Below are 14814 nucleotides of genomic sequence, written 5' to 3'. Positions count from 1 at the left end.
GAAATACAGAATAAGAGTTATTTTTTCCAGGCTGCCTTTCCCCATTCCTCCCTAATCTCCTCTCTCTACCACTAAAACCATGTGACCCACCCATTTTCCTCTTAGCTAAGATAGGATCAGGAGTTCAAGATCATCCTCAGCCAGAACATAGAAGGCTGAAGGCCATCATGGACTACATGAGACCTTGTATGAAAACAAAAATAAAATTCAAAGATTCCATAATAATAACTGAAGTCCCAAAAGACCCTGTAATCCTAACTGTAGTTAGTATAAATATGAATTTCCCAATTCAGAGAAGAAAGACAAATATCTAATAAATCTATAAAATGTTCAATTTAAGTCAGAGGTCCTTAATAGTTTCGTTCAGTAGTCTCTGTGCCTTGGGGAGAAGCAATGTATGCTTCTTATACAAGAAAAAAAATCTCACTAAGGATGGTATGGGTTGAAATACCTGTGATGGAACAATAGACGATGTGAGGAGCAATCTTGTCTATATCTTCATATCCTAGCCCCATCTCCGAAAGTTTGCCAGGGACATAGTTTTCCACAAACACATCACAAACAGCTGCAAGCTGAAGGAAGAGATAAAGATTAATCAGATTTTTTTGAGGAGCTTCCAAACCTTTAACAATTTTTCCCACATAATAAAACTTTAATATCAATACAATGTCCATATTGTAAAAATCCAGGAAGAAAGTCAGAAACTAAAGTAAGTGTGTTTATACAAACATAAACGTTCTGATCAATTACCTGAAACTCCTACTGTCAACAAAAACAATGCTTATAATAGTTTTTTAATGTATATTATTAAATAGATTCTGAGCCCTTCAAATGTAAGAAAATTTACTCAACATGGTCTATGCAAATATCCTCTCAGAAGAATAATTGAAAACAAAATATAAGCACACAAAAGTCATACAAAAAATCTCTTTAAATCTTCACCAAAAATCCCTAAGTACACTGTCATCACTACTCTCTATCCTTTTTCTATAATATTTCTAATTACAACACAGTTCAATACACTAGAACATGATTCAAATGCTTTTTCCAAAGACTTTTAAGTGTCTTTAGTGAACTGCATTCTGTTTTGATAAGTAGTGCCTCTTAGCTGGCATCTCAAGGAGAGAACCTGTCATCCTTTGAAGCTCTAGAAATGAAAGTGCCAGACAAGTAGGTGACCTCTCTGGAGACACGTGATGGATACATTAAGGAATGTGAGCCCCACAGCACTACTCCAGAACATAGACTTATCTTCCTAGCATTCTAGAGGGCTGAGGGCAAAGCACCAGCACCCGCTGAGGCCCAGTGAGGACTTTCTGGAGAGCAGCACCCCAGTGCATGAGGCATATTAGGGAGGGATCGCTTACATTGTGACATGGGAAACAGAAAGCAGGAACCCATTGCTCAAATGAGAACAACTGCAATTCCATGGGAACGACCTTAATTTCTTTTGAGGGCAGAGACTCCCATGACCCAACCGCCTTCCATCTTTCATTTCCACTCTTCCTGCCCCCTTACATGTTCCACCATCTCCCAATGTTGTCACACTGAGGACCAAGCTTCCAAAACAGGAATCCCTGGGGCCACACTCAAACCACATGCAAATAGTAGCAGATAAAGGCAGAGAAGATGCAGGTGTGCAACTGAAATGTCACACTATACAGATATCCTTCCCAAATCTCATTAGGTCGATAAACCTCTCCTATGGGTGAGCTATACAGCAGGTGTATTATTCTAGTGCTGTGATTAAGTCAACTTAGGGAGACAATCGGCTTACTTGGCTTACATTTCCAGGTACAATCTATCATTGAGGAAAGTCATAGCAAGAACTGAAGCAGGAACTCAGGCAGAAGCCACGGAAGGAAGGTTGCTTACTGACCTACTCTCTGGTTCACACCCAGCTAACTATCTTATCCACCCAGACCCACTTGCCTAGGGATGGGACCCACCATGGGACCCTCCCACTTCAGTTGTCAAGGCAACAGGCCAATGTGATCTGGGAAATTCCTCAAGTGAGGCCCTCTCTTCCTAGATGACTTTTGGTTGTGTATGGGTGACAATAAAAACTAACAACCACACCAGATGAGCCTCAATATAAGGGCATTTATTAATGTTGATGATTACTGATTCTAACAAACATTTCTTAGGAGGACTGAAGAGAAATGTTGCTATTAAATACAGTAACACTTCGGTACATTTTAATTTATTCTACAAATTTCTTTTCAAAGAGTTGTTTATTTTATGTATATGAGTATACTGTCTTTATGCATACCAGAAGAGAGCACCAGATCGTATTACAGATGGTTGTGAGACACCGTGTGGTTGGTAGGAATTGAACTCAGGACCTCTGGAAGAGAGGTAGGTGCTTTTAACTGCTGAGCCATCTCTCCAGCCCCTCTACAAATTTTGTTGATCTACTACTTACAAAGCAGTCCTGCAGGTACTATAGAAAAAAAACTCTATCAAGTATATATAGGCTGTCATACTGATATTCTTCGTTGCAATTATAAAATAATTGATACAACATTTTAATTACATAAATTCAATTAAATAATTTTATTCTTAAAACCCTAGACAGGCCAAGAGAGATAAGTCTGCAGTTAAGGGCACTTGGCTGCGCTTCTAAAAGACCAAGTTCAGTTGCCAGCCTCCACATGGCAGCTCACAATCATCTACGGTTCCAGGGAAATTCAAGACATTATTCTGGTTCCTACAGGCATCTCATAAATGTGGTGGACAAACAAGCATGCAAGCAAGACACCAATACATACAAAATAATCATTAAATGACAATAATCATTTCAAAAATTTTAAATCTATGAAGGAATTCCACCACCCCCAAAAAACCCCAAAACTTGAGTTTGATCCACAGGTCTCATGGTGGAAGAAGTCAACAAGTGATTCTCTGACACCCATATATATGGTATGTGGCACTCACATGCACACACATGCATATAAATACACAATGCAATAAGTAAAAGTATTTGGCTATGATTTTTTACACATATTATCATTCTTTCATATACATCCTGACATGCACAATACTTCCTGACCACAGTTTCCCTCCCTCAGATCCTCTCAGCTCCTCCATACCTCCCCTCTCCCTCAAATCCACTTCCCTTCTGTTCCCTTCAGAAAAGAACAGGCCTCCAAGAGACAACAGCCAAACATGACAAAACAAGGCAAAAACCCTCATATAAAAGACAGATTAGGCAATCCAGTAGGTAGAAAAGAGTCCCGAGAGCAGACAAAAAGAGTCAGAAACACACCCGTTCTCGCTGTTAGAAGTCCTACAAAAATACCAAGCTAATAGCCATTGCATGCAGAGGACCTGGTGTAGACCCATGCAAGCCCTGTGGTTGCTGCTTCAGTCTCTGTGAGCCCATCAGTCCTGTGTAGGTGATTCAGTGGGCTGTGTCCTCCTGCTGCCCTCTATCCCCTCCGACTCCTACAGTCTTTCCTCCCACCCTTCAGTGGAGTTCAACATCCAAGGGGAAGAACAAAAACAAAAACAAAAACAAAAACAAAAGATGTCCAATTTAGACTCTCTCTCTCTCTCTCTCTCTCTCTCTCTCTCTCTCTCTCTCTCTCTCTCTCTCTCTCTCTCTCTCCCTCTCCATGTCTGGCATTGGATCTCTATATCTGCTCCCATCAGCTGCCTCAGAGCCCAGATATATGAGTAGGGCAAAATACAATTAGGAATTCTTTTTTTATTTTTTTTTTTTTGCCAGTCCTATTTGGTTCTACGCTAGGTCTCTGGGCTATGCCATCTCCAGTTCGTGGCCATCTAACCAATATAGGGCACGGGCTCCGTCTCACAGCATGGGCCTTAAGTTAAACCAGACATTAGTTGACCATTTGCACAAATTGTGTGCCACCATTGCCAAAATACATCTTAGAGGCAGGGAAAATTATAGGTCAACAGTTTTGTGACTGAGTTGGTGTCCCAGTTTCTCTTCCCATAGCCTGTGAAATACCTTCATGCACCAAAGAGACTAGAACAAAGGGTGAAGGCTCCATGAAGAAACCAGCTGACTTCTTATTGGTCAATGAGCTGCGTTGGTGTTGTCCTCAACAATTGGGCCACATTATTAAATTTTAGAAAGCAACCCTCTGTCCAAGCATCATCCCGGGTTGTTTAGGGATCTCCATGGGACCTCCTCAGCCATATCTCAACTGAATGCAACCCAGTCCCACCTCTTGGAAGCCTGAAATTTTCATGATGTCAGTTTTTTAAAAGACTAAGTAATACTCCACTGTGTAAATGCACCATATTTTCTTTATCCATTCTTCTGTTGAGGAACATTTAGGGTGTTTCCAGTTTCTGGCTATTATGAATAGAGCTTCTATGAGCATAGTTGAGCTCATAGTGGTAGGACGGAGAGTCTTATGGGTATATACCCAAAAGCAGTACATCTGGGCAAGAGGACAGCCAAGGCTACATAGAGAAACACTGTCTTAAAAAGAAAAGAAAAGAAGCAGGGCAGAAAAGAGAGGCTACTGAAGAGAACACAGGGAGAGAGAAAGTTTTGATTACCAGGACAGTTTTTCAGAGACAGATTGCAGAGAAGAGAAAACAAGCTAGATACAAGTGATATATGACGAAAACAAATTTGCCAGGTAGAGCAATTCAGTCAGAAGCCAAGAGACACCAGTTTGAATCATTCAGCTTGGAGAAGAATTTAGTCCAGAACAGCTGAGTTGAACCAGCCAGCAAGAATTCAGAGAGTGGTACACAAGCTTGGGAATGGCTCTCATCTCATCCCCTCATCTTAGGAAATAAAAGCAACAGCTATAAACATCAACCATTCTGGATTTGTTGGTAAAGAATATGCACATGGAAAGATAATAAATGCAATCAGAGTAGAAGATCCAGAGACATCCTTTCTAAGGTAAAGAATAGATAATTGCAGGGCTGGAGAGATGGCTTAGTGGTTAAGAGCACTGACTGCTCTTCCTGAGGTCCTGAATTCAATTCCCAGCAACCATATGGTGGCTTGTAACCATCTATAATGTGATCTGGTGCCCTCTTCTGGCCTGCCAGTGTATATGCAGGCAGAGCACTATATACATAATAAATGAATAAATAAATTTGAAGAAGAAGAAGAAGAAGAAGAGGAGGAGGAGGAGGAGGAGGAGGAGGAGGAGATAGTTGCACCATGCCCCTTCTACCACCAAGAAAGAAACACAAGGCTTAGTGGGCCTATTTGGATTCTGGAGGAAGTACATTCCTCACTTGATTGTGTCACTGTAGCCCACACAGCAAAGGAGTTGAAAAGGTGTTAATTTTGAGTAGTCTAGACAAAAGAAGGCTTTCCAATGGGTCCAGGCTGCTATATGGACTACTGTGCCACTTGGGTCACAGAATCTAGCAGCCTCAATTGTACTGAGGTGTCAACAGCATAGAGGAATGCTGTTTGAGGTCTTCGGCAAGCTTCCATAGGTGGATCACAGAAGAGACCCTCGGAATTTTATAGCAATAAAGATGAACTTGATTCTTTGGTTTTAAATAAAACTTGAAACTTAGTTCCCTAACCAAATGGATACAAATCCATTAAAGTAAGTTGAAAAGCTTAATGATGACAAACAAATAAGATTTATCTCACATGATGAAGCCAACCACATCAGCATCAGGAAATAACAGATAATAATTAGTGTGTGCTATACAGCAAAAGCTCTTCTAAGCATTTACTATGTATTAGCCCAAGTCTAAGCACCACCGGAAGAAGTTACAGTTCTAATTCTACTCTACTGATGAGAACACTGCAGAACAAGGTAATAATCTACCTAACTATGCATAATTTGCAAGAAAAGGAGGAGGAGTTTAACCCTCATATCAAGATGCACACCCTTAACCATTGTGCAATACTACCTGCCCCAGGAGAAAAACATGCTGATATTAGATCTGGAAATGGTGGGCATCTGAGAAAACATGCCACAATGAAAGCCTGGTTTCTCTAGAAGTTGTTCAAATATCAGCTTTCCCACTTCCTGTGTTAAAAGGAAGCCCAAAAGCTCTATTAAAGGGAATATTAAATTTAACAGAATTTATCTCTAAAACAAGCGATGCATGCATCACGCAGTGCTGAGAACTGGGAGAGACCCAAGTGCTCCACATGGCATTATAGATACTTACAAATGAGAAAATGACATGCAGAAAACAACCATCTGATCAACTGACAGCCTAAGCCTGGCTGAAGTTTTGTTGTTGTTACTGAGAGTTCACTATTTAGAATACCCCAAAATAGTTTGTTCAATGAATTAAATTGCAGTTTACTACAAATGCATTAGCTTTGGGCCAATTTAGCATGAGCTATGTGACTCTAGTGTGTCATTTACATCCCAGGCCACACAGTCTCCTTCCATGGCAATGAAGATTCTTTTTAAAAAACAGAAAGAAACAAAAGCACATTTATTTATTTGTTTGTTTGTTTGTTTACAAGTGGTGCAGACCTTTAATCCCAGTACTCGAGAGACAGAAATAGGGTATATCTGAGTTCGAGGCTAACCTGATCTGCAGCGAAAGTTCCAGGACAGCTAGGGCTACATAGAGAAACCCTGTCTCAAAAAAACAAACCAAAAAATACACTAGCCCAAAAAGGATGTCCCATGAAAGTCTTCACTTACCAGGAGATGGGGATAGATGCAAGGACTCCCTACTGGGACTCTAGGTGAGAGAAGTATGGGAAAATGGGGAAATAGAAGGATCCAGGGGGTTCTAGAAACCTACAAGAAGAACATCATGATGGGCAGATCTGGGCCCAGAGGTTCTGCTCAAACTACTGCACTAACCAGGGACAATACATGCAGTAAACATTGAACCCCTACTCAGATCTAGCCAATGGACAGGACATTCTCCACAGTTGCATGAGAGCAGGGACTGACTCGGACATGAACTCTGGTGCCCCATATTTGACCACTTCCCCCTTGGTAGGGAGACCTGAAGGCACTCAAAGGATAAGCAGGCTACCAAGATGAGACTTGATAGGGGAGGAGGTCCCCTTCTGTCACACATCTAGGGGAGGGGAATAGGGTGAAAGAGGGAGGGAGGGAGAGACAGGAGGATACAAGTGAGGGGAAAACAACTGAGTTGTAATCTGAATAAATTAATTTTTAAAAATAAATAATATCCAATTATAAGTGAGTATATACCATGTGATTCTTTCTGGGTCTGGGTTAACTCACTCAGTATAGTCATTTCTAGTTCCATCCATTTGTCTGCAATTTTCAAGATTTCCTTGGTTTTTGTTTGTTTGTTTTTTAAGATTTATTTATTTATTACATATACCATGTTCTGCCTGCATCTGTGTCTGCCCGCCAGAAGAGGGCACCAGATCTCATTACAGATGGTTATGAGCAACCATGTGGTTGCTTGGAGTTGAACTCAAGACCTCTGGAAGAGCAAGCAATGCTCTTAACCTCTGAGCCATCTCTCCAGCCTCCGATTTCCTTGTTCTTAAAAGCTGAGTAGTATTCCATTGTGTAAATGTGCCACAGTTTCTTTATCCATTCTTCGACTGAGGGACACTTAGGCTGTTTCCAGGTTCTGGCTATTACAAATGAGGCTGCTATGAACATAGTTGAGCATACGTCCTTGTTGTGTGGTGAAGCATCTTCTGGGTATAGTCTTTCCATTCTGTGACTCCTAAGATTGATTTTCTTGGCAGCAAGCACCTTTACCACCTGAGCCATCTCACTGGCTCAAAATTTAAGATCATGATGCTTCATTTACATAAAAATTCTGAGGCTTTGAGGGGAAAATAGAAGTACAGTACTCAAGAATAGAACTGATGCCAAAAGAAGTCTGTCCGTAACACTGGGATTCTAACTATATGCAAGAAACAAGAAAGTATTGAGAGCACTATGCTTACTAAAAACACGTAAACTCAGGTATACATACAAGCAGCACTTAATGGACTCGGTGGGTTGTCTTTATATGTTTATTAACATATGCATGTGTATAACAGTAGTAATTAAAGAAGAAGAGGCCATGAATGTGGAAGGAAGTACGGAGGGGACATGGGAATGGTTGAAAGAAGGAGGGGTGATGTAAGTAGATTTTAATTACAATTTTAAAATCCAAAACACGAGTGGAAAACATGCCACCAAAAAGAGTCAACTCAAATACTAAATAGAATTTATAGCCACAACTTACAGATTGGCAAAAAAAAAAAAACCCCACAAAGTTTTAAGACCCTTTTCCCAGATGCCCAAATCCCTAATAAGAACCCAAGCACTAATATGCCATAGAACATACTGTACCTCTTTGATGATTCTCACCCCTCTTGGATCCTTGATATTAACAGCTATACTCTAAAAACCAAAATATAGACATTAAAATGTTTTCATAAACCTTTTCATCATTACTGTCAGTTCAGTAGCAGAGCCATTCATATCATGTAAATTCTAATTGTAGAGCAAGCTTAGTTTCTTATTGAATAAATACTTGACTTCACTTACAATCAAATGTTTATCTGACTGAAACCATAGTGAATACTTTTGCTGTATAACACCAATAAGGAGCAATAAGTGTAAAGAACCATATTGCTTGTCTTTCACAGAATATTTCCATTATGTATTCTCATAATTTCTTAAGTTATTTAACAGAGGATGAATAGTAATAAAAAGTCTATTGCTTGGTTGTAGTCATGAATACCTGAAATATTAGTTACATATCAAAAAGCAAGCCGTGGTATCAAAAGTTTTGTAACTGCCAAGAGAATTACACAAATAAAGTAAAAACAGGAAATAGTCTTACTTTTTTATTTCGATTAACACTAAGAAAATATGTACTTTCTGTGTTCACAAAAGGAGGTCCCCACGTTCTTGTGTCATCACCAGCTCCTGTAAATGGTAACATGAGCTATTAATCACAAGCCAACAGGCTTACTTGTGTGCATATTCAAGATACTTAAAGAGGGTCAATTCTGCCTGTAGTGGGTTTAAAGGCACACACCTTTAACCCCAGCTCTAGAAAGGCAGAGGCAGGTGGATCTCTGTGACTTTGAGACTACAGACACAGTCCTAGGACACTCAGGGCTACAGAGAGAGACCCTGTCTTGAAAAGCGCCCCTCGAAAAAGCATTAACTCATCCTAGGGAATCCTTACCCCTTGGGGCTTCCGTACTCAACAGAACTTCCCAGATCTCCACTTTTTTTGGGAGGTGGGGTTTTCAAGACAGGGTTTCTCTATGTAACACTGACTGTCCTAGAATTGCTTTGTAGACCTGGCTGACCTTGAACTCACAGAGATCCCCTTGCCTCTGCCTCCCTGAGTGCTGGGATTACAGGCGTACACCACTGCACCCAACTCAGACCTCCATTTTTTAATACCAACTGCCAAATCATTCCATATTCACTTTCACTAATTTGCAGTATTGAAGGTCAAAATCCAGAAGGAAATATTTTTCTAGCACTCTTTAGAGTTGATAAACAACAAACTTGGGGGGGTTATTTTTAATTTTTGGGAAGCATATTGGTAAGTCCCTTCATTATTTCTTGACATTAAATGTAAAATGAAAATACGAAGTAAACCAAAGATGCACGTTACATATTATTTAAATCAGAATCATAATGTGAGTATATATGCTAAATTAGCACAAGGGGCTGACTATACAACAGTGACAAATAATCTATAAAATATTTCCATAATAAAAATAAGAAAAGCCAAAATAGAGCCTGGGACAATGGCTCAGCAGTAAGTAATGTGCTTGCTGCACAAGCATGAAGACCACAGTTCAAATCCCCAGAACCCACATAAATTCAGGTGGGTGTGGCAGTCTGCCCTTATTCCCAGCACCCACTAGGAAGAGAAAGAGAATCCACAGAGCAATACAAATGCTAACTTGGTAACCAACTAAAATGGCAAGAGAATTAAAATGGCTGTTCTATCTTGGAACAGTGGTGCAAGAAAAGCAATGGTTTAATTGAAGCCTGTTATCTTCACACTGCTGATGCGGTGGCAAGATCATTAACTTAAGGCCGGCATGCAGCACCTAGCAACACCTGTCTCTCCCCTCTCTCTCCTCTGTCTCTCTTCTCTCTCTTTTCTCTCTCTCTTCTCTCTCTCTCTCTCTCTCTCTCTCTCTCTCTCTCTCTCCCTCCCTCCCTCCCTCCCCCCCCTCTCTCTCTCCCTCTCCCTCTCCCTCACTTCTTCCCTCCCCCCCCCCCACCTTTCCCCCTTCCATCAAAAGGAAAAGAACCATGAAGAGGTATGGTATGAAAATAGGATTGCAATAAGAGACTTAGAACTTTACACAGTGGGGGAGGTGGGTGTTCAGCATTCCCCAGAATATCCAGCAATGACAAAAAGTGGCATAAACCACTGACTGGGAGGGTGAGCTGTGGCCTCTGGAAACAGGGACTGAGAGGCACTTTGGGCAGTGGAGATTGACAAGCATGGGCTCAGATAGATGTGTACACAGAGGGTGTTTACTTGGAAGGCAAAGGAAAAAGAATGAACAGGAAAGATGGCATCCTAGGACTTGAGTCTGAGACTTTGAGGCTACAGACCAACCTGGGATACGTAAAGAGATGCTATAAGTAAATCAATCAATTTTTAAAGAATAAAAAATGCCAAAGAATTTATGTAAACTTAACATTTTTTATTTTTATAATTTATTTATTCATTTTACATCTCAGTCATAGCACCCTCCCTCCTCTCCTCCCAGCCATCCTCTCCCTCCCCCATCCCGCCTCCCCTATTCCTCGGAAAAGGGGAGCCCCCTACCCACCCACCCCAATCCATCAAGTCCTATCAGGACTGAGTTTGTGCTCTTCCCCTACGGCCTGGCAAGGCAGTCTGCCTAGCTTTGTTGTTGTTGTTGTTTACTTTACATCCCAATCACTGTTTCCCTCCCCCCCCAGTCTTTCCCTCTCCCTTTCCCTCCCCTCCTCCCTCTCCCCTCCATGGGTGTCACCCAACCCCAGCATATCAAGTTGCAGTAAGACTAAGTGCATCTTCTCCTACTGAGACTAGATGAGCCAGCCCAGTTAGGAGAAAGGGATCCAGAGACAGGCAACAGAGTCAGAAACAGCCCCTGCTCCCACTGTTAGGAGTCCCACATGATGACCTGTGGGGCTGTGGAACTGTGCTACCACACAGAGCAAGAGTGAGATCAAGGCATGTCCAAACCCAGAGAAGCTCATCTTGAGTTCAGCAGGGGTAGGACCATTCCCTCCCTGTCTGAGCCTGCATGTCCTAGTGCATGTAGCTTTATGGCCCCCACCTCTGCCACCCTTGAGATGCTGTTACAGGTTAAACTTCCTCTCTCCTTATAAGGTCATGTCCAACAAGTACCTGGACTTCCTCTTCAAGCCAATAAGGCATTCCCTGCACCTTGGCTCTATCCACTCCCCAGAGGGTTAAGTAGCCTTAGTTCCTGTCCAACACCCCAATTAAACAAGCTGTGCCACTGAAGCCTGCCTCCCAGGAAGTCTGTTTCTGGCACTCACAGGTACGCACAACCAGCAGTCTCCTTATCACAGCCTTTCCCCCCTTCCACTTCCTCCCCTTTGGATTGGGGGACTGGAGCCCTAACAGCAGCGACCTAGATTGCACAATTGTGCAGAGGGCCTAGGTCCATCCAACACATGCTCTTTGGTTGGCAGTTCAGTCTCTAGGAGCCTCTATGGGCCCAAGTTAGCTGATTCTGCCAGTTTTCTTGTGGTGTCCTTGACCCCTCTGGCTCTTTCAATCCCTCCTCCCCTTTTCTACAGGATTCCCCAAGCTCTGCCTAATGTACGCCTATGGGTCTTTGCATCTGTTTCCATTAGTTGCTGGGTGAAGTCTGTCTAATGACAGTTAAGCTCGGCTCCTGTCCGCAAGGATAGCAAAATATCAATAATAGTATAAGGGGTGGGCTCCCTCTCATGGCAGGTTGGGCCAGTGATGGGTTGGTTATTCCCTCAATTTCTGCTCCATCTTTTAGCCCTGCACATTTGTTGGTAGGAGAAGTGATGGGTCGAAGGTTTTGTGGCTGGGTTGGTGTCCCTATCCCTCCAGTGAAAGTCTTACCTAATCACAGGAGATCGCTGTGTCAGGCTCCATGTCCCTCAATGCTAGGAGTCTTAGCCAGGGTCACCCTCACAGATTCCTGGGAGTTTCCATTGTCCTAGGTTTTTAGGTCCTCCCAGAGATACAGCCCTCATCCCAACTGTCTCTCCCAGGACTCCCTCCCTCAGTCCTCCCCCTACATTACCCCCCTGCCCCCATTTGAACCCCCTCCCTCACCCTCTTCCTTCCTTTCAGCCACCCTGCATGTCTACTCTATTTTCTCTTCCCAGTGAGATTCAAGTAACCCCTCTTGGGCTCACCTTGTTACTTAGCTTCTTCAAGCCTCTGTTTTGTAGGATGGTTATCACTAATATCCACTTATAAGCGAGTGGATACCATGTGTGTCTTTCTGGGCTACCTTACTCAGGATGGTCTTTTCCAGTTCCATCCATTTGCCTCCAAATTTCATGATGTCATTGTTTTTACTAGCTGAGTAATACTCCACTGTGTAAATGCACCACATTTTCTTTATCCATTCTTTTTTTGAAAAAAAATTAGGTTGTTCCCAGTTCCTGGCTATTACAAAAAAAGCTGCTATGAGCATAGTTAAGTAAGTGTCCTTGTTGTGTAGTGGAGCATCTTCTGGGTGTATGCCCAGGAGTAGAATAGCTGGGTCTTGATGTAACTCTAACACCAATTTTCTGAGAAAGCACCAGATTGATTTTCAAAGTTGTTGTACAAGTTTGCACTCACACCAGCCATGAAGGAGTGTTCCCCTTGCTCCACATCCTCGCCAGCGTGAGCTGTTCCTTGAGCTTTTTACCTTAGCCATTCTGACAAGTATAAGATAAAATCTCAGAGTTGGTTTGATTTGCATTTCCCTGATGACTAAGGATGTTGAACATGTCTCTAAGAGACAGATTCCTCTATCAAGAATTCTCTATATCTGTACATCATTGTCTAATTGTATTGGTTTGTTGATGTCTAGTTTCTTGAGTTCTTTATATATTTTGGATATCAGCCCTCTGTCAGGTGTAGGGTTGCCAAAGAATGTACCTAGATTTTGCTCTTTATAAACCAAACTTTTATTATAGTAAAATAATGAGCTGGGCGTGGTGGTGCACACCTTTAATCCCAGCACTCGGGAGGCAGAGGCAGGCAGATCACTGTGAGTTCAAGGTCAGCCTGGTCTACAAAGTGAGTCCAAGACAGCCAAGGCTACACAGAGAAACCCTGTCTCAAAAAACAAAAAAAAAAGAAAAAGAAAAGAGAGAGAGAGAGAGAGAGAGAGAGAGAGAGAGAGAGAGAGAGAGGGAGAAAGAGAGAAAAGAAAATAAATAATTATTCTATTAGAAAATAATGACTTAGGTTAGGGTATTTGGGTCTCTTGCTAAAAAAAACAACTTTGATTCTTTTTTCTTCTCTCTATCTTTATCCTATTTCCTCCTTTTCTACTGCTTTGCCCTTCAGTCTAAAGTCATGAAACCTAGCAACCTCACTCATGAGACCACTCCGGCTTCGGAGAGCCAGGATCAGAGCTGAGTGTTTGTCTATCCCTTCTATGTTAGGACTACTTCATCAGCACACAGAGTTATTGAGAAGATTAAGCTAAAATCAGTGGAGGGCTTAGAACTTTGCCAAGCACTATGGTGTTGCCATCAGCACTGTAATTACATATCATAACAGACTCTTTCAGTATATGAAAAGGAACTGGTTTGAGCCTAGTCTTTGAGTCATATAGATAAAAAGATAATTAATATAGATATAGAGAAAGAGAAAATGAAGAAATTGCCTCATTTCCATTATTTCCTTACTTAACTTATGGACATACTAATCCTGAATTACTTAAAGAATTACCAAAAACATTTGTTAGCCTGGCTCTACTTTTTAAAAGTAAATAGATTTACCTGGTCTTTCCACTTTTATAACCTCTGCTCCAAGATCTCCTAAATTCATCGTGGCAAAAGGTCCTGCCAGAACTCTACAATGTTAAACAGTAATAGACAAATGACCATCTTGAAATTTTTGTATTAACTATTTTCTTAAGTCAGTTAACACAGAGAAGCTCATATAAAGCTAGCAATGATCAAACTTGATAAAATTGCAATGTTCCATATTTATCAAGAGCTTTAAAAAATATAACCCCTTTAGTGCAGGAACTTTATTTCTAGAATTCTATCCTAAGGGGGGAAAAAATGAAACTAAAGCAAAGAAAGCAAAGATTTGCATATAAAAAGGCCTTATCAGCTTGGTCTACAAAGTGAGTCCGGAACAGTCAAGATTAACACAGGGAACCTTGTCTCAAAAAAAAAAAAAAGCCTTATTTATAAAAGTAAAATTTGGGGGATAACCAGGTAGCTATGTGACATCTATAAATGTAATCTTTTGCTAAATTTAATGAGCATAGGAAACACTTCAAAATGTATTGGTACACTTAAAATATAGATTTAAAAAAACCTGCAGGGTAGTGGTGGTGCACAGCTTTAATGCCAACACTAGGAAGGCAAAGGCAGGCAAATCTCCTAGTTTGAGATCAATGTGGTCTACGAAGTGAGTTCCACGATAGCAAGGGGTACACAAAGGAACACTTTCTGGGGGAAAAGGTAAAAAAATTAATTTCAATAGTTACAATTTGAGGATAGTTAATTGTATGCAACTATGTATATTGGGAAATTCATAAATACACTACTGTCTTTAAAATTAATAATAGTCCAGAATTTCAGAATTTCTTTTCTGTTCATTCACCAAGATTTCAATATAAGCATGTAAATATGTCCATACAATCTAAAAACTAATAAAGCCTTTAAAAAGGAGGAAACT

General features: G+C 41.2%; 1 protein-coding gene across 4 annotated transcripts in view; it reads right to left on the bottom strand.

Annotated features, from left to right (window-relative positions):
* Positions 1-14814, bottom strand: part of SUGCT (succinyl-CoA:glutarate-CoA transferase) — a 701020-nt gene that overhangs the window by 673949 nt on the left and 12257 nt on the right. For all 4 annotated transcript variants that reach the window (XM_084796224.1, XM_084796226.1, XM_084796223.1 and 1 more), the window contains exons 3-6: positions 13902-13975; positions 8758-8843; positions 8262-8312; positions 452-572 (exon numbers count right to left, since the gene is read on the bottom strand). In XM_084796224.1, the coding sequence (XP_084652350.1) occupies positions 452-572; positions 8262-8312; positions 8758-8843; positions 13902-13975 (332 nt within the window). The remainder of the gene's footprint in view (positions 1-451; positions 573-8261; positions 8313-8757; positions 8844-13901; positions 13976-14814) is intronic.

This window comes from Acomys minous (genome assembly GCF_964271855.1).
Source record: "Acomys minous genome assembly, chromosome: 9".
Lineage (NCBI taxonomy): Eukaryota > Metazoa > Chordata > Mammalia > Rodentia > Muridae > Acomys > Acomys minous.
The sequence above is the reverse complement of the archived record's forward strand: the minus strand, read 5'-3'. Positions and strand labels throughout refer to the sequence as shown.